The 21938-nt window shown below is 46.8% G+C and overlaps 1 protein-coding gene across 1 annotated transcript; it reads left to right on the plus strand.

Moving 5' to 3' along the window:
• Positions 1-828: 828 nt before the first annotated feature.
• On the plus strand, positions 829-21417 carry LOC119911881 (mucin-2-like; the record flags this gene model as incomplete). Its single annotated transcript, XM_038730862.1, has 10 exons — positions 829-897; positions 2104-2214; positions 3797-3856; positions 14015-14485; positions 19687-19751; positions 19839-20202; positions 20402-20463; positions 20612-20790; positions 21201-21358; positions 21403-21417. Coding segments are annotated over 10 exons (1554 nt in total), but the record flags the coding sequence as incomplete, so codon positions are not given.
• Between the last annotated feature and the right edge of the window lie 521 nt (positions 21418-21938).

Here is a 21938-nt window from a genome sequence, read left to right on the forward strand (position 1 = left end):
GCGACAACGACACCTGTTCCAACACCTGAGGCAATAACCACACCTGCCCGGACAACTGAAGCAACAATGACATCTCCAACAACTGAAGCAATGGCGACAACTGCCCCGACAACAACTGCAGCAACGACGACTGCCCCTACAACAACTGAAGCAACAATGACACCTGCTCAAACACCTGCTCCAACAGCTACGGCAACGACACTTACTCCAACAACTGCAGAAACAACGACATCTACCCCAACAACAACTGTTTCAACAACGACACCTGCCGCGACAACAACTGAAGAAACAACGACATCTTCCCCAACAATTGAAGCAACAACAACACCTGCTCCAACAACGACAACAGTCCCCACCACAACGGAAGCAACGACACCTACTCCAACAACTGCAGAAACAACGACATCTACCCCAACAACAACTGAAGCAACAACGACACCTGCTCAAACAACTCAACCAACAACGACACCTGCTCCAACAGCTGAAGCAACAACCACACCTGCCCTGACAACAACTGAAGCAATAATGACATCTTCTCCAACAACCGAAGCAACGACACCTGCCCCGACAACAAGTAAAGCAACAACACCTGCTCCAACAACGACACCTGCCCCGACAAGAACTGAAGAAATGACAACTGTTCCCACAACAACTGAAGCAACACCTGCTCCAACGACAACTGTCCCCACAACAACTGAAGCAGCGACACCTACTCCAACAACTGTTTCAACAACGACACCTGCCGCGACAACAACTGAAGCAACAATGACATCTTCCCCAATAATTGAAACAACAACGACACCTGCTCCAACAATGACAACAGTCCCCACAACAACTGAAGCAACGACACCTACTCCAACACCTGAGGCGACAACGACACCTGTTCCAACACCTGAGGCAATAACGACACCTGCCCGGACAACTGAAGCAACAATGACATCTCCAACAACTGAAGCAATGGCGACAACTGCCCCGACAACAACCGCAGCAACGACGACTGCCCCTACAACAACTGAAGCAACAATGACACCTGCTCAAACACCTGCTCCAACAGCTATGGCAACGACACTTACTCCAACAACTGCAGAAACGACATCTACCCCAACAACAACTGAAGCAACAACCACACCTGCCCTGACAACAACTGAAACAATAACGACATCTTCCCCAACAATTGAAGCAACAACAACACCTGCTCCAACAACGACAACAGTCCCCACAACAACTGAAGCAACGACACCTACTCCAACAACTGCAGAAACAACGACATCTACCCCAACAACAACTGAAGCAACAACGACACCTGCTCAAACAACTCAAGCAACAACGACACCTGCTCCAACAGCTGAAGCAACAACCACACCTGCCCTGACAACTGAAGCAACAATGACATCTCCAACAACTGAAGCAATGACACCTGCCCCGACAACAAGCAAAGCAACAACACCTGCTCCAACAACGACACCTGCCCCGACAAGAACTGAAGCAACGACAACTGTTCCCACAACAACTGAAACAACACCTGCTCCAACGACAACTGTCCCCACAACAACTGAAGCAGCGACACCTACTCCAACAACTGTTTCAACAACGACACCTGCCGCGACAACAACTGAAGCAACAACGACATCTTCCCTAGCAATTGAAGCAACAACAACACCTGCTCCAACAACGACAACAGTCCCTACAACAACTGAAGCAACGACACCTATTCCAACACCTGAGGCGACAACGACACCTGTTCCAACACCTGAGGCAATAACGACATCTTCTCCAACAACCGAAGCAACGACACCTGCCCCGACAACAACCGAAGCAACAACACCTGCTCCAACACCGACACCTGCCCCGACAAGAACTGAAGAAACGACAACTGTTCCCACAACAACTGAAGCAACACCTGCTCCAACGACAACTGTCCCCACAACAACTGAAGCAACGACACCTACTCCAACAACTGTTTCAACAACGACACCTGCCGTGACAACAACCGAAGCAACAACGACATCTTCCCCAACAATTGAAGCAACAACAACACCTGCTCCAACAACGACAACAGTCCCCACAACAACTGAAGCAACGACACCTACTCCAACACCTGAGGCGACAATGACACCTGTTCCAACAGCTCAAGCAACAACCACACCTGCCCTGACAACAACTGAAGCAATAACGACATCTTCTCCAACACCTACTCCAACAGCTACGCCAACGGCATCTACTCCAACAACTGCAGCAACGACGACTGCCCCAACAACAACTGAAGCAACGACACCTGCTCAAACAACGACAACTGTCCCCACAACAACTGAAGCAACGACACCTACTCCAAAAACTGCTTCAAACACGACACTTGCCCCAACAACTGAAGTAACAACGACATCTTCCCCAACAATTGAAGCAACAACGACACCTGCTCCAACAGCTGAAGCAACAACCACACCTGCCCTGACAACAACTGAAGCAACACGACATCTTCTCCATCAACCGAAGCAACGACACCTGCCCCGACAACAACTGAAGCAACAACACCTGCTCCAACAACGACACCTCCCGCGACAACAACTGAAGTAACAACGACATCTTCCCCAACAACTGAAGCAACGACACCTACTGAAAAACTGAGGTGACAATGACACCTGTTCCAACACCTGAGGCAACAACCACACCTGCCCGGACAACAACTGAAGCAACAATGACATCTCCAACAACTGAAGCAACACTTGCTCCAACAACGACACCTGCCGCGACAACAACTGAAGCAACAACGACATCTTCCCCAACAACTGAAGCAACGACACCTGCTCCAACAACTGAGGTGACAACGACACCTGCTCCAACAACTGAGGCAACGACAACTGTTCCCACAACAATTGCATCAACAACTGAAGCCACAGCACCTGCTCCAACAACGACAACTGTCACCACAACAACTGAAGCAACAACGACATATCCAACAACTCAGGGAACAACAAGTGTCCTGACAACAACAGCATCAACGACACCTGCCCCGACAACAACTGAAGCAATGACGACAACTGCCCCGACAGCAACTGAAGCAATGACAATTGCCCCGACAACAACTGAAGCAACGACAATTGCCCCGACAACAACTGAAGCAACGACGACACCTGCTCCCCCAACTGAGGCAACGACACCTACTCCAACACCTGCTCCAACAGCTACTGAAGCAACAACGACACCTGCTCAAACAACTCAAGCAACAACGAGACCTGCTCCACCAACTGAAGCAACAACACCTGCTCCAACAGCTACGGCAACGACACCTACTCCAACAACTGCAGAAACAATGACATCTACCCCAACAACAACTGAAGCAACAACGACACCTGCTCAAACAACTCAACCAACAACGACACCTGCTCCAACAGCTGAAGCAACAACCACACCTGCCCTGAAAACAACTGAAACAATAATGACATCTTCTTCAACAACCGAAGCAACGACACCTTCCCCGACAACAACTGAAGCAAACACACCTGCTCCAACAACGACAACTGCCCCGACAAGAACTGAAGCAACGACAACTGTTCCCACAACAACTGAAGCAACACATGCTCCAACGACAACTGTACACACAACAACTGAAGCAACGACACCTACTCCAACACCTGAGGCGACAACGACACCTGCCGCGACAACAACTGAAGCAACAATGACATCTTCCCCAATAATTGAAACAACAACGACACCTGCTCCAACAATGACAACAGTCCCCACAACAACTGAAGCAGCGACACCTACTCCAACAACTGTTTCAACAACGACACCTGCCGCGACAACAACTGAAGCAACAATGACATCTTCCCCAATAATTGAAACAACAACGACACCTGCTCCAACAATGACAACAGTCCCCACAACAACTGAAGCAACGACACCTACTCCAACACCTGAGGCGACAACGACACCTGTTCCAACACCTGAGGCAATAACGACATCTTCTCCAACAACCGAAGCAACGACACCTGCCCCGACAACAACCGAAGCAACAACACCTGCTCCAACAACGACACCTGCCCCGACAAGAACTGAAGAAACGACAACTGTTCCCACAACAACTGAAGCAACACCTGCTCCAACGACAACTGTCCCCACAACAACTGAAGCAACGACACCTACTCCAACAACTGTTTCAACAACGACACCTGCCGTGACAACAACCGAAGCAACAACGACATCTTCCCCAACAATTGAAGCAACAACAACACCTGCTCCAACAACGACAACAGTCCCCACAACAACTGAAGCAACGACACCTACTCCAACACCTGAGGCGACAATGACACCTGTTCCAACAGCTCAAGCAACAACCACACCTGCCCTGACAACAACTGAAGCAATAACGACATCTTCTCCAACACCTACTCCAACAGCTACGCCAACGGCATCTACTCCAACAACTGCAGCAACGACGACTGCCCCAACAACAACTGAAGCAACGACACCTGCTCAAACAACGACAACTGTCCCCACAACAACTGAAGCAACGACACCTACTCCAACAACTGCTTCAAACACGACACCTGCCCCAACAACTGAAGTAACAACGACATCTTCCCCAACAATTGAAGCAACAACGACACCTGCTCCAACAGCTGAAGCAACAACCACACCTGCCCTGACAACAACTGAATCAACAACGACATCTTCTCCATCAACCGAAGCAACGACACCTGCCCCGACAACAACTGAAGCAACAACACCTGCTCCAACAACGACACCTCCCGCGACAACAACTGAAGTAACAACGACATCTTCCCCAACAACTGAAGCAACGACACCTACTGAAAAAACTGAGGTGACAATGACACCTGTTCCAACACCTGAGGCAACAACCACACCTGCCCGGACAACAACTGAAGCAACAATGACATCTCCAACAACTGAAGCAACACCTGCTCCAACAACGACAACTGTCACCACAACAACTGAAGCAACAACGACATATCCAACAACTCAGGGAACAACAAGTGTCCTGACAACAACAGCATCAACGACACCTGCCCCGACAACAACTGAAGCAATGACGACAACTGCCCCGACAGCAACTGAAGCAACGACAATTGCCCCGACAACAACTGAAGCAACGACGACACCTGCTCCCCCAACTGAGGCAACGACACCTACTCCAACACCTGCTCCAACAGCTACTGAAGCAACAACGACACCTGCTCAAACAACTCAAGCAACAACGAGACCTGCTCCACCAACTGAAGCAACAACACCTGCTCCAACAGCTACGGCAACGACACCTACTCCAACAACTGCAGAAACAATGACATCTACCCCAACAACAACTGAAGCAACAACGACACCTGCTCAAACAACTCAACCAACAACGACACCTGCACCAACAGCTGAAGCAACAACCACACCTGCCCTGACAACAACTGAAACAATAATGACATCTTCTCCAACAACCGAAGCAACAACACCTGCCCCGACAACAACCGGAGCAACACCACCTGCTCCAACAACGACACCTGACCCGACAAGAACTGAAGCAACGACACCTACTCCAACAACTGAGGTGACAACGACACCTGCTCCAACAACTGAGGCAACGACAACTGTTCCCACAACAATTGCATCAACAACTGAAGCCACAGCACCTGCTCCAACAACGACAACTGTCACCACAACAACTGAAGCAACAACGACATATCCAACAACTCAGGGAACAACAAGTGTCCTGACAACAACAGCATCAACGACACCTGCCCCGACAACAACTGAAGCAATGACGACAACTGCCCCGACAGCAACTGAAGCAATGACAATTGCCCCGACAACAACTGAAGCAACGACGACACCTGCTCCCCCAACTGAGGCAACGACACCTGCTCCAACACTTGCTCCAACAGCTACTGAAGCAACAACGACACCTGCTCAAACAACTCAATCAACAACGAGACCTGCTCCACCAACTGAAGGAACAACACCTGCTCCAACAGCTACGGCAACGACACCTACTCCAACAACTGCAGAAACAATGACATCTACCCCAACAACAACTGAAGCAACAACGACACCTGCTCAAACAACTCAACCAACAACGACACCTGCTCCAACAGCTGAAGCAACAACCACACCTGCCCTGAAAACAACTGAAACCATAATGACATCTCCTTCAACAACCGAAGCAACGACACCTTCCCCGACAACAACCGAAGCAACAACACCTGCTCCAACAACGACACCTGCCCCGACAAGAACTGAAGCAACGACAACTGTTCCCACAACAACTGAAGCAACACCTGCTCCAACGACAACTGTCCCCACAACAACTGAAGCAACGACACCTACTCCAACAACTGCAGAAACAACAACATCTACCCCAACAACAAGTGAAGCAACAATGACATCTCCAACAACTGAAGCAATGGCGACAACTGCCCCGACAACAACTGCAGCAACGACGACTGCCCCTACAACAACTGACGCAACAATGACACCTGCTCAAACAACTCAAGCAACAACGACACCTGCTCCACCAACTGAAGCAACAACACCTGCTCCAACAGCTACGGCAACGACACCTACTCCAACAACTGCAGAAACAACGACATCTACCCCAACAACAAGTGAAGCAACAACGACACCTGCCCAAACAACTCAGGCAACAACGACACCTGCTCCAACAGCTGAAGCAACAACCACACCTGCCCTGACAACAACTGAAGCAATAATGACATCTTCTCCAACAACCGAAGCAACGACACCTCCCCCGACAACAACCGAAGCAACAACAACTGTTCCCACAACAACTGAAGCAACGACACCTACTCCAACAACTGTTTCAACAACGACACCTGCCGCGACAACAACTGAAGCAACAACGACATCTTCCCCAACAGCTGACGCAACAACAACTGAGGAAACAACTGTCCTGACAATAACTGCAACAACGACAGCTGCCCCAACAAGCACGACAACTACTCCAACAACTGACGCAACAACGATACCTGCCCCGACAACAACTGAACCAACGATCCCTGCCCCGACAACAACTGAAGGCACGACACCTGCTACAACAACTGAGGTAACAACAACTGTCCTTACAACAACTGCATCAACAACGACACCTGCTCTAACAACTGAATCAACAACGACACCTCCTCCAACTAATGAAGCAAAGGCACCTTCTCCAACGACTGCACCAACAACGACACCTCCCCCGACAACAACTGCATCAACAATGACACCTGCTCCAACAACTGAGGCAACAACAAATGTCCCGACAACAACTGCATCAACAACGACACCTGCTCCAACAACTGAGGCAACAACAAATGTCCCGACAACAACTGCATCAACAACGACACCTGCTCTAACAAATGAAGCAAAGGCACCTTCTCCAACGACTGCACCAACAACGACACCTGCCCCGACAACAACTGAAACAACAACGGCAGCTGCTCAAACAACTGAAGCAACAACAACTGCACCAACAACAACACGTGCTTCAACAACTGAGGAAACAACAAGTGTCCTGACAACAACTGCATCAACAACGACACTTGCCCCGACAACAACTGAAGCAACAACCACACCAATCCCGACAACAACTCAAGCAACAACAACACCTGCCGCAACAACGACTGAAGCAACAACGACACCTTCCCCGACAACAACTGACGCAACAACGGCAGCTGCTCAAACAACGACAACTGTCCCCACAACAACTGAAGCAACGACACCTGCTCCAAACACTGAGGCAACAACAACTGTTCCCACAACAACTGCATCAACAACTGAAGCAACAACACCTACTCCAACAACGACAACTGTCCCCACAACAACTGAAGCAACGACACCTACTCCAACAACTGAGGCGACAACGACATCTACCCCAACAACAACTGAAGCAACAACGACACCTGCTCAAACAACTCAAGCAACAACGACACCTGCTCCAACAGCTGAAGCAACAACCACACCAATCCCGACAACAACTCAAGCAACAACACCTGCCGCAACAACGACTGAAGCAACAACGACACCTTCCCCGACAACAACTGAAACAACAACGGCAGCTGCTCAAACAACGACAACTGTCCCCACAACAACTGAAGCAACGACACCTGCTCCAAACACTGAGGCAACAACAACTGTTCCCACAACAACTACATCAACAACTGAAGCAACAACACCTACTCCAACAACGACAACTGTCCCCACAACAACTGAAGCAACGACACCTACTCCAACAACTGAGGCGACAACGACATCTACCCCAACAACAACTGAAGCAACAACGACACCTGCTCAAACAACTCAAGCAACAACGACACCTGCTCCAACAGCTGAAGCAAAGGCACCTTCTCCAACGACTGCACCAACAACGACACCTGCCCCGACAACAACTGCAGAAACAATGACACCTGCTCCAACAACTGAAGCAACAACAACTGCACCAACAACAACACGTGCTTCAACAACTGAGGAAACAACAAGTGTCCTGACAACAACTGCATCAACAACGACACTTGCCCCGACAACAACTGAAGCAACAAACACACCAATCCCGACAACAACTCAAGCAACAACAAATCCTGCCGCAACAACGACTGAAGCAACAACGACACCTTCCCCGACAACAACTGACGCAACAACGGCAGCTGCTCAAACAACAACTGTCCCCACAACAACTGAAGCAACGACACCTGCTCCAAACACTGAGGCAACAACAAGTGTTCCCACAACAACTGCATCAACAACTGAAGCAACAACACCTACTCCAACAACGACAACTGTCCCCACAACAACTGAAGCAACGACACCTACTCCAACAACTGAGGCGACAACGACATCTACCCCAACAACAACTGAAGCAACAACGACAACTGCTCAAACAACTCAAGCAACAACGACACCTGCTCCAACAGCTGAAGCAACAACCACACCAATCCCGACAACAACTCAAGCAACAACACCTGCCGCAACAACGACTGAAGCAACAACGACACCTTCCCCGACAACAACTGAAACAACAACGGCAGCTGCTCAAACAACGACAACTGTCCCCACAACAACTGAAGCAACGACACCTGCTCCAAACACTGAGGCAACAACAACTGTTCCCACAACAACTGCATCAACAACTGAAGAAACAACACCTACTCCAACAACGACAACTGTCCCCACAACAACTGAAGTAACGACACCTACTCCAACAACTGAGGCGACAACGACATCTACCCCAACAACAACTGAAGCGACAACGACACCTGCTCAAACAACTCAAGCAACAACGACACCTGCTCCAACAGCTGAAGCAACAACCACACCTGCCCTGACAACAACTAAAACAATAATGACATCTTCTCCAACAACCGAAGCAACGACACCTTCCCCGACAACAACCGAAGCAACAACAACTGCACCAACAACGACACGTGCTTCAACAACTGAGGAAACAACAAGTGTCCTGACAACAACTGCATCAACAACGACACTTGCCCCGACAACAACTGAAGCAACAACCACACCAATCCCGACAACAACTCAAGCAACAACACCTGCCGCAACAACGACTGAAGCAACAACGACACCTTCCCCGACAACAACTGAAACAACAACGGCAGCTGCTCAAACAACGACAACTGTCCCCACAACAACTGAAGCAACGACACCTGCTCCAAACACTGAGGCAACAACAACTGTTCCCACAACAACTGCATCAACAACTGAAGCAACAACACCTACTCCAACAACGACAACTGTCCCCACAACAACTGAAGCAACGACACCTACTCCAACAACTGAGGTGACAACGACATCTACCCCAACAACAACTGAAGCAACAACGACACCTGCTCAAACAACTCAAGCAACAACGACACCTGCTCCAACAGCTGAAGCAACAACCACACCTGCCCTGACAACAACTGAAACAATAATGACATCTTCTCCAACAACCGAAGCAACGACACCTTCCCCGACAACAACCGAAGCAACAACAACTGCACCAACAACGACACGTGCTTCAACAACTGAGGAAACAACAAGTGTCCTGACAACAACTGCATCAACAACGACACTTGCCCCGACAACTACTGAAGAAACAACCACACCAATCCCGACAACAACTCAAGCAACAACACCTGCCGCAACAACGACTGAAGCAACAACGACACCTTCCCCGACAACAACTGAAACAACAACGGCAGCTGCTCAAACAACGACAACTGTCCCCACAACAACTGAAGCAACGACACCTGCTTCAAACACTGAGGCAACAACAACTGTTCCCACAACAACTGCATCAACAACTGAAGCAACAACACCTACTCCAACAACGACAACTGTCCCCACAACAACTGAAGCAACGACACCTACTCCAACAACTGAGGCGACAACGACATCTACCCCAACAACAACTGAAGCAACAACGACACCTGCTCAAACAACTCAAGCAACAACGACACCTGCTCCAACAGCTGAAGCAACAACCACACCTGCCCTGACAACAACTGAAACAATAATGACATCTTCTCCAACAACCGAAGCAACGACACTTTCCCCGACAACAACCGAAGCAACAACACCTGCTCCAACAACAACAACTGTTCCCACAACAACTGCATCAACAACTGAAGCAACAACACCTACTCCAACAACGACAACTGTCCCCACAACAACTGAAGCAACGACACCTACTCCAACAACTGAGGCGACAACGACATCTACCCCAACAACAACTGAAGCAACAACGACAACTGCTCAAACAACTCAAGCAACAACGACACCTGCTCCAACAGCTGAAGCAACAACCACACCAATCCCGACAACAACTCAAGCAACAACACCTGCCGCAACAACGACTGAAGCAACAACGACACCTTCCCCGACAACAACTGAAACAACAACGGCAGCTGCTCAAACAACGACAACTGTCCCCACAACAACTGAAGCAACGACACCTGCTCCAAACACTGAGGCAACAACAACTGTTCCCACAACAACTACATCAACAACTGAAGCAACAACACCTACTCCAACAACGACAACTGTCCCCACAACAACTGAAGCAATGACACCTACTCCAACAACTGAGGCGACAACGACATCTACCCCAACAACAACTGAAGCAACAACGACACCTGCTCAAACAACTCAAGCAACAACGACACCTGCTCCAACAGCTGAAGCAAAGGCACCTTCTCCAACGACTGCACCAACAACGACACCTGCCCCGACAACAACTGCAGAAACAATGACACCTGCTCCAACAACTGAAGCAACAACAACTGCACCAACAACAACACGTGCTTCAACAACTGAGGAAACAACAAGTGTCCTGACAACAACTGCATCAACAACGACACTTGCCCCGACAACAACTGAAGCAACAAACACACCAATCCCGACAACAACTCAAGCAACAACAAATCCTGCCGCAACAACGACTGAAGAAACAACGACACCTTCCCCGACAACAACTGACGCAACAACGGCAGCTGCTCAAACAACAACTGTCCCCACAACAACTGAAGCAACGACACCTGCTCCAAACACTGAGGCAACAACAACTGTTCCCACAACAACTGCATCAACAACTGAAGCAACAACACCTACTCCAACAACGACAACTGTCCCCACAACAACTGAAGCAACGACACCTACTCCAACAACTGAGGCGACAACGACATCTACCCCAACAACAACTGAAGCAACAACGACAACTGCTCAAACAACTCAAGCAACAACGACACCTGCTCCAACAGCTGAAGCAACAACCACACCAATCCCGACAACAACTCAAGCAACAACACCTGCCGCAACAACGACTGAAGCAACAACGACACCTTCCCCGACAACAACTGAAACAACAACGGCAGCTGCTCAAACAACGACAACTGTCCCCACAACAACTGAAGCAACGACACCTGCTCCAAACACTGAGGCAACAACAACTGTTCCCACAACAACTGCATCAACAACTGAAGAAACAACACCTACTCTAACAACGACAACTGTCCCCACAACAACTGAAGTAACGACACCTACTCCAACAACTGAGGCGACAACGACATCTACCCCAACAACAGCTGAAGCAACAACCACACCAATCCCGACAACAACTCAAGCAACAACACCTGCCGCAACAACGACTGAAGCAACAACGACACCTTCCCCGACAACAACTGAAACAACAACGGCAGCTGCTCAAACAACGACAACTGTCCCCACAACAACTGAAGCAACGACACCTGCTCCAAACACTGAGGCAACAACAACTGTTCCCACAACAACTGCATCAACAACTGAAGAAACAACACCTACTCCAACAACGACAACTGTCCCCACAACAACTGAAGTAACGACACCTACTCCAACAACTGAGGCGACAACGACATCTACCCCAACAACAACTGAAGCGACAACGACACCTGCTCAAACAACTCAAGCAACAACGACACCTGCTCCAACAGCTGAAGCAACAACCACACCTGCCCTGACAACAACTGAAACAATAATGACATCTTCTCCAACAACCGAAGCAACGACACCTTCCCCGACAACAACCGAAGCAACAACAACTGCACCAACAACGACACGTGCTTCAACAACTGAGGAAACAACAAGTGTCCTGCAAACAACTGCATCAACAACGACACTTGCCCCGACAACAACTGAAGCAACAACCACACCAATCCCGACAACAACTCAAGCAACAACACCTGCCGCAACAACGACTGAAGCAACAACGACACCTTCCCCGACAACAACTGAAACAACAACGGCAGCTGCTCAAACAACGACAACTGTCCCCACAACAACTGAAGCAACGACACCTGCTCCAAACACTGAGGCAACAACAACTGTTCCCACAACAACTGCATCAACAACTGAAGCAACAACACCTACTCCAACAACGACAACTGTCCCCACAACAACTGAAGCAACGACACCTACTCCAACAACTGAGGCGACAACGACATCTACCCCAACAACAACTGAAGCAACAACGACACCTGCTCAAACAACTCAAGCAACAACGACACCTGCTCCAACAGCTGAAGCAACAACCACACCTGCCCTGACAACAACTGAAACAATAATGACATCTTCTCCAACAACCGAAGCAACGACACCTTCCCCGACAACAACCGAAGCAACAACAACTGCACCAACAACGACACGTGCTTCAACAACTGAGGAAACAACAAGTGTCCTGACAACTGCATCAACAACGACACTTGCCCCGACAACAACTGAAGCAACAACCACACCAATCCCGACAACAACTCAAGCAACAACACCTGCCGCAACAACGACTGAAGCAACAACGACACCTTCCCCGACAACAACTGAAACAACAACGGCAGCTGCTCAAACAACGACAACTGTCCCCACAACAACTGAAGCAACGACACCTGCTTCAAACACTGAGGCAACAACAACTGTTCCCACAACAACTGCATCAACAACTGAAGCAACAACACCTACTCCAACAACGACAACTGTCCCCACAACAACTGAAGCAACGACACCTACTCCAACAACTGAGGCGACAACGACATCTACCCCAACAACAACTGAAGCAACAACGACACCTGCTCAAACAACTCAAGCAACAACGACACCTGCTCCAACAGCTGAAGCAACAACCACACCTGCCCTGACAACAACTGAAACAATAATGACATCTTCTCCAACAACCGAAGCAACGACACTTTCCCCGACAACAACCGAAGCAACAACACCTGCTCCAACAACGACACCTGCCCCGACAAGAACTGAAGCAACGACAACTGTTCCCACAACAACTGAAGCAACACCTGCTCCAACGACAACTGTCCCCACAACAACTGAAGCAACGACACCTACTCCAACAACTGTTTCAACAACGACACCTGCCGCGACAACAACTGAAGCAACAATGACATCTTCCCCAACAATTGAAGCAACAACAACACCTGTTCCAACAACGACAACAGTCCCCACAACATCTGAAGCAACGACATCTACTCCACCACCTGAGTCGACAAGGACACCTGTTCCAACACCTGAGGCAATAACCACACCTGCCCGGACAACTGAAGCAACAATGACATCTCCAACAACTGAAGCAATGGCGACAACTGCCCCGACAACAACTGCAGCAACGACGACTGCCCCTACAACAACTGACGCAACAATGACACCTGCTCAAACAACTCAAGCAACAACGACACCTGCTCCACCAACTGAAGCAACAACACCTGCTCCAACAGCTACGGCAACGACACCTACTCCAACAACTGCAGAAACAACGACATCTACCCCAACAACAAGTGAAGCAACAACGACACCTGCCCAAACAACTCAGGCAACAACGACACCTGCTCCAACAGCTGAAGCAACAACCACACCTGCCCTGACAACAACTGAAGCAATAATGACATCTTCTCCAACAACCGAAGCAACGACACCTCCCCCGACAACAACCGAAGCAACAACACCTGCTCCAACACCGACACCTGCCCCGACAAGAACTGAAGCAACGACAACTGTCCCCACAACAACTGAAGCAACGACACCTACTCCAACAACTGTTTCAACAACGACACCTGCCGCGACAACAACTGAAGCAACAACGACATCTTCCCCAACAGCTGACGCAACAACAACAACTGAGGCAACAACTGTCCTGACAATAACTGCAACAACGACAGCTGCCCCAACAACAACGACAACTGCTCCAACAACTGACGCAACAACGATACCTGCCCCGACAACAACTGAACCAACGATCCCTGCCCCAACAACAACTGAAGGCACGACACCTGCTACAACAACTGAGGTAACAACAACTGTCCTTACAACAACTGCATCAACAACGACACCTGCTCTAACAACTGAATCAACAACGACACCTCCTCCAACTAATGAAGCAAAGGCACCTTCTCCAACGACTGCACCAACAACGACACCTTCCCCGACAACAACTGCATCAACAATGACACCTGCTCCAACAACTGAGGCAACAACAAATGTCCCGACAACAACTGCATCAACAACGACACCTGCTCCAACAACTGAGGCAACAACAAATGTCCCGACAACAACTGCATCAACAACGACACCTGCTCTAACAAATGAAGCAAAGGCACCTTCTCCAACGACTGCACCAACAACGACACCTGTCCCGACAACAACTGCAGAAACAACGACACCTGCTCCAACAACTGAAGCAACAACAACTGCACCAACAACGACACGTGCTTCAACAACTGAGGAAACAACAAGTGTCCTGACAACAACTGCATCAACAACGACACTTGCCCCGACAACAACTGAAGCAACAACCACACCAATCCCGACAACAACTCAAGCAACAACAACACCTGCCGCAACAACGACTGAAGCTACAACGACACCTGCTACAACAACTGAGGTAACAACAACTGTCCTTACAACAACAACGGAAACAACAACGGCAGCTGCTCAAACAACGTCAACTGTCCCCACAACAACTGAAGCAAGGACACCTGCTCCAATAACTGAGGCAACAACAACTGTTCCCACAACAACTGCATCAACAACTGAAGCAACAACACCTACTCCAACAACGACAACAGTCCCCACAACAACTGAAGCAACGACACCTACTCCAACAACTGAGGCAACAACGACACCTGTTCCAACACCTGAGGCAATAACCACACCTGCCCGGACAACAACTGAAGCAACAACAACACCTGCTCCAACAACTGAAGCAACAACGACACCTGCTCCACCTTCTGCGCCAACAACGACACCTGCCCCAAAAACTGAGGCAACAACGACACCTGCCCCGACAACAACTGAAGCAACAACAACACCTGCTTCAACAACTGCAGGAACAACTGAAGCAACAACACCTGCTCCAATAACTGCGCCAACGACACCTGCTCCAACAACTGAGACAACAACGACATCAGCCCCGACAACAACTGAAGCAACAAGGACACAGTCTCCAACAACTGAGGGAACAACAATTATCTCCACAACAACTGCATCAACACCTGCTCCAACAGCTACGCCAACGACACCTACTCCAACAACTGCAGAAACGACACCTTCTCAAGCAACTCAAGCAACAACGACACCTGCTCAAACAACTCAAGCAACACTGAAACCTGCTCCAACAGCTGAAGCAACAACCACACCTTCCCCGTCAACAACTAAAGTAACAACGACATCTTCTCCAACAACCAAAGCAACGACACCTTCCCCGACAACAACTGAAGTAACAACAACTGTCCCGACAACACCTGAAGCAACGACACCTGCTCCAACAACTGCGCCAACAACGAAACCTGCCCCGACTACAACTGAACTAACAACAACACTTGCTCCAACATTTGAAACAACAACGACACCTGCCCCAACAACACCTGAAGCAACAACAACACCTGCTCCAACAACTGAAGCAACGACACCTGCTCCAACACCTGCAGAAACAACGACACCTTCCCCGACAACAACTGAAGCAATGACGACAACTGCCCCGACAAAAACTGAAGCAACAACGACACCTGCTCCACCAACTGAGGCAACCACACCTGCTCCAACAACTGTGGGAACAACAACAACTATCTCCACAACAACTGCATCAACAACTGAAGCAACAACACCTGCTCCAACACCTGCTCCAACAACTGCGCCAACGACACCTGCTCCACCAACTGCGGTAACAACGACACCAGCCCCAACAACAACTGAAGAAACAACAACATCTCCAACTGAAGCAACAACACATTCTCCAACAACTGAGGGATCAACAACTATCTCCACAACAACTGCATCAACACCTGCTCCAACAGCTACGCCAATGACACCTACTCCAACAACTGCAGAAACGACATCTGCCCCGACTACAACTGAAGCAGCAACGACACCTGCTCAAACAACTGAAGCAACAACGATATCTTCTCCAACAACCGAAGCAACGACACCTGCCCCGACAACAGCTGAAGCAACAACACCTGTCCCGACAACAACTGAACTAACAACGACACCTGCTCCAACACCTGAAGCAATAACCACACCTGCCCCGACAACAACGGAAGCAACAACAACACCTGCTCCAACAACCGAAGCAACAACGACACCTGCTCAAACAACTCAAGCAACAACGACACCTGCTCCAACAACTGAAGCAACAATGACATCTTCTCCAACAATCGAAGCAACGACACCTGCCCCTACAACAACTGAAGCAACGACACCTGCCCCAACAACAACTGCACCAACAACAACAACTGCCCCGACAACAACTAAAGCAACAACGACACCTGCTCAAACAACTCAAGCAACAACAACACCTGAATCAACAACCACACCTGCCCCGACAACAACTGAAGCAACAACGACATCTTCTCCAACAACCGAAGCAACGACACCTGCTCCAACAACTGAAACAACAACGACACCTGGCCCGACAACAACTGAAGCAGCAACGACTACTGCAACAACTGTTCAGACGACATCTGCCCCGACAACAACTGCACCATCAATGACAATTTCCCCGACAACCAAGCAAACAACGTCGTCTTCTCCAGCAACGGATGCAACAGCGACACCTGCTCCACCAACTGAAACAACAACGACACCTGCCCCGACAACAACTGAAGCAGCAACAACTACTGCAACAACTGTTCAGACGACATCTGCCCCAACAACAACTGCACCATCAATGACAATTTCCCCGACAACCAAGCAAACAACGTCGTCTTCTCCAGCAACGGATGCAACAGCGACACCTGCTCCAACGACACCTGCTTCAACAACTGCACCTATAACATATACAACCGGTGCATTTACAACTTCCACATCTAGTTCTACTGCACCTGCAACTACTACAACTGTAGCACTCATTACAACAGCAGTGACTTTCAGATCTCTTCAAAGCACATTTACAAGTGACTTGAACAATGCATCATCTGCAGCATTTAGAGATCGAGTTTCAATGATAAAGTCACAGGTAAGTCAAACTCTTAAAAAATCTTCTGGTACAATTACTGGAGCTCAGTCCCCCAACACTTTAAATACAGCTAATACTCTTTTTACTTAGTATTTACTTTTTGTATCTTTCTAGGTTTGTCTCTTTCTAGGTGTTAATTTTTTCCAAATGTTTGTTTTCCAGTAAGTAACCAGTATTTACAAAAATAGTATAATTTACTTACTCAGTTGTTCTATAGTCCTAGTCCTATAGTCTTGTTTATAAGTAAATACTTAATTAAAAGTTGATTCATACAACAGAATTAGATTGTAAATTGCAATTTTTATTATAAAGTGTTACCACTGTTATCATTAAAACCAAGTTTCTTAAAGTATCAATAACCTTAAAAAATAAGCATTAAGGCATGCTAAACTTCAATAATTGTACTTTATCTGATAAAACATATAGGGCCTGATTTACTAAACACACCCGTAATGAAAGAAAACCTAGAGAAATTAACAATATTAGATAATATTATTCTATATCCAAGTATTGAAATACAGTTATTTTATTTTATTTATTCGATGAAATATATGAATTGAATTGTTGTTTTTTTGTTCCTTTAGCTTTGGCAATACGGTTATATTAACATTCATGCCAATAAAGCACATTTCGTTTCGACCTGACTTCTTTTCTCCGTGAGATGGAAGAATTTGCACTGCATGGATTACACGTAAAATTCATCCAGCCAGAGGAAACAATCACCAACGGTTCACAGCACGGCGGTTGTAATAGCGACACAACTCATTGTAGGTATCGGAGAGGGAATCGGGCGTGGGACAGGAGATCACGGAGCGGAGGGTCGATGATTATTCCCTCTGGCTTTATGAAGCACAATCTGCTGGCATTTCCTCGCGTCTGGGTCATTCCAGCATACTGTACCTATTTCTGCTGGGGTTTCCCAAAGCAGTTTGTCAGGTGTGCTGTCAGACGCACTGAATGAAACAAACCAAGGTTTTTACGCAGTGGCTGCTTTCCCTCCCGACTTTATGCCGGAAAACATTAAAACATGCAAAACCCCTCATTTAAGTACTGACACCTCCATTGTGTTTGCTCCTGTTGTCATCTACGCAATAATATTTAGTAAATCACCCATAACAGGTACTAAAATTGCACGTGCAATATTTTAGAATGCACACGAAATTTAGTACTCTTTATTCTGGATGTTAGTAAATCGATGGTACGATGAATTGAAACACGGATTGTGAATGGTCAATTCCCCAAGTAGAAATTCCCCACATAGAAAGGAATCGCACACCCGTTGAAAAAATGTGCACACTGCCCAGAAATACACATGAAGAAATGTAATGCTTCTGCAAAAAATGAATAGGAAATCTATTTTTTTTTAATCCTGTAGTGGTTCTAATCATTATTTTTCCTCCTGTCTGTCTCTCTCCTGGAGCAGTCTTTCTTCGCTACAGAATTGACAGAAAATAAAAGAAAAAGAAAAAACTGTAAAATAAGGAAAAACTTTTACTCTTGCTAGACAGTCTATGAAAGAGATATCAAGGGTTAAATATAATGACAAACTAGAATATTTGCATTTTTTTTGCTGCTGCAGAATAATAATAATTATTATATGAAATAAAGAGTGAAGATAACTAAACTACACCTCCAGCTCACTGTACAACTTAGGCAAACATATATGTGAAACGTGTTTAAGTACGATTTGTTTTCTGTTCCTGCAGCTTGAACCTGTGTTCCTAAAGGCATTCCCTTCCTCCTTCTTGTCCTTGGACGTGGTGTCATTCAGGTAATTTGTTAAAAATTACAGTGTTACAATTTAAAAATTGGCCAAAATCTGATTTTTTAAAAATATTTTATGTTTCTCCATCTGCAGAAGTGGATCAGTCATCAATGACATGAACCTTCTCTTTGCAAGCACATCTGTTCCTAATAATACTGAGATTAGGAGGGTTTTGATCAATGATAGTTTAAACGTCACTGGCTTCGACATTGAAAGGAGCTCAATCAAAGTGAATGGCACAACTGCTCAAACAACCGAAGCAACAACGACCCCTGCCCTGACAACGACAGTTACATCAACGACACCTGCTCCACCAACAACTGCTGCACCAAACACGACTTTGGCCACTCCACCTATTTACCTTATCTCAATCATTTTGGAAATTTCTTTTTCAATTGACCTCACTAACCCCAACAGCAGTCCATTCAAAGATCTTGAGCAACGAGTTGTAGCTACGGTGAGTAATTTGAACCAAATTGAACAAATTACTGACCGTGAGAATGTTACACATGATTACACACAAATGTTTAGCTGAAGGGCACATTTGTTAAGCTGGAAATTAATTTCATGTACATTTTCATTTCAATTCAATTTAATTTTAAAACAATTGTGCTCGAAAGATACTCAAGGGTTTTTGATGTTGCTTTTTCTTGCAGTGTGAGTTCATATACAGACCAAGATTTGTTCAGTTTGACCACTGTATTGTGACACTGTTCAGGTAAAAACATTTTTCTAATAGTAGTTCAGTGGTGTTTTGTATTCAGATGTATGGTCTTAAAATTGGTACTGTCTTGTGTAAATCACCCATAACAAATGGCAACAGAATCACCCCATATTTTTATTTGACATTTGGTTTCTTGAAACAGGAGTGTTCCAATTCGAGCCGATGTAACTGAAGCAGAGTTGCAGGTTGTGTTCAATCAGACAACTCGCTTTGAAGAACTCCCACAGAACAGTGTCGTTGCTCAAACCTTAGTAGAAGCTGTGAGTAATACCAACAACAGCTTCAATGTGACCATAAATCCCAACAAAGTCATTCTAATAGGTATGTAAACACAACACAATGTATTGCTCTAATCAGTATGTAAAAAAATTGAAATAATGAGCTGCTCATGCAGTTTTTAAATAAGTTATTGAAATATTATGCTGCTGCACAGGAAACAAAGCTATAGACGAGGTTCATTTAAAAAAAAATGTGGCATGACAAGCTAATTTATAGCTACCTTGTATTTAGCCAGAATATGTGTAATAATAATTTGTTATTAACTGTAAGATTTTTGATATTAGCAAATTCGAACTAGACAAGAAGCTAAAAAGTCTACAGAGCCAACTCTTTCTATGCCCTTTATGATGGTCCTTGTAAATCAGTTAAACTGGCAACAAAGTCAGTTTTACACCAAACAAATTATTTTTGGTTTCAATACTTATTAACTTATTCTTTTTTATGTTTTACAGAAGGTCCAGTTCCATCTACAACTACCACACCTGCAACTACCATATCTACTTCTACTGCACCTGCAACTACCACATCTACTACTACAGCACCTGCAACTACCACATCTACTACTACAGCACCTGCCACTACCACATCTACATCTACCACACCTACAACTGTAGCACTCATTACAACAAGGGTGACTTTCAGATCTCTTCAAAGCACATTTACAAGTGACTTGAACAATCCATCATCTGCAGCATTTAAAGATCGAGTTTCAATGATAAAGACACAGGTAAGTCAAACTCTTAAAATAAAATCTTCTGGTACAATTACTGGAGCTCAGTCCCCCATTCAGAGAACTGAAATGTTAAAATACAGCTAATACCCTTTTTACTTTAGTATTTATTTTTGTATCTTTCTAGGTCTGTATATTTCTAGGTTAAATCTTTCCAAAAGTTTGTTTTCCAGTAAGTAACTAGTATTGACAAAAATAGTGTTATTTACTCCATTGTTCCCTATAGTCTTGTTAATAAGTAAATACTTTATGAAAACTTGATTCATGGATGGTGCTGGTCAATTCCCCAGGTAGAAATTCCCCACAATGTAAGGAATGGAATTCCAGTTGAAAAAATGTGCACACTGCCCAGAAATACACATGAAGACACTTAATGTTACTGCGAAAAATGAATAGGTCATCATGAATTCTTTTTTGAATCCTGTTGTGGTTCTCATCATTATTTTTCCTCCTGTCTGTC

The sequence above is a fragment of the Micropterus salmoides genome, unplaced genomic scaffold (genome assembly GCF_014851395.1).
Source record: "Micropterus salmoides isolate LMB-PRFRI ecotype aquatic unplaced genomic scaffold, ASM1485139v1 Ms_hic_scaffold_2, whole genome shotgun sequence".
Lineage (NCBI taxonomy): Eukaryota > Metazoa > Chordata > Actinopteri > Centrarchiformes > Centrarchidae > Micropterus > Micropterus salmoides.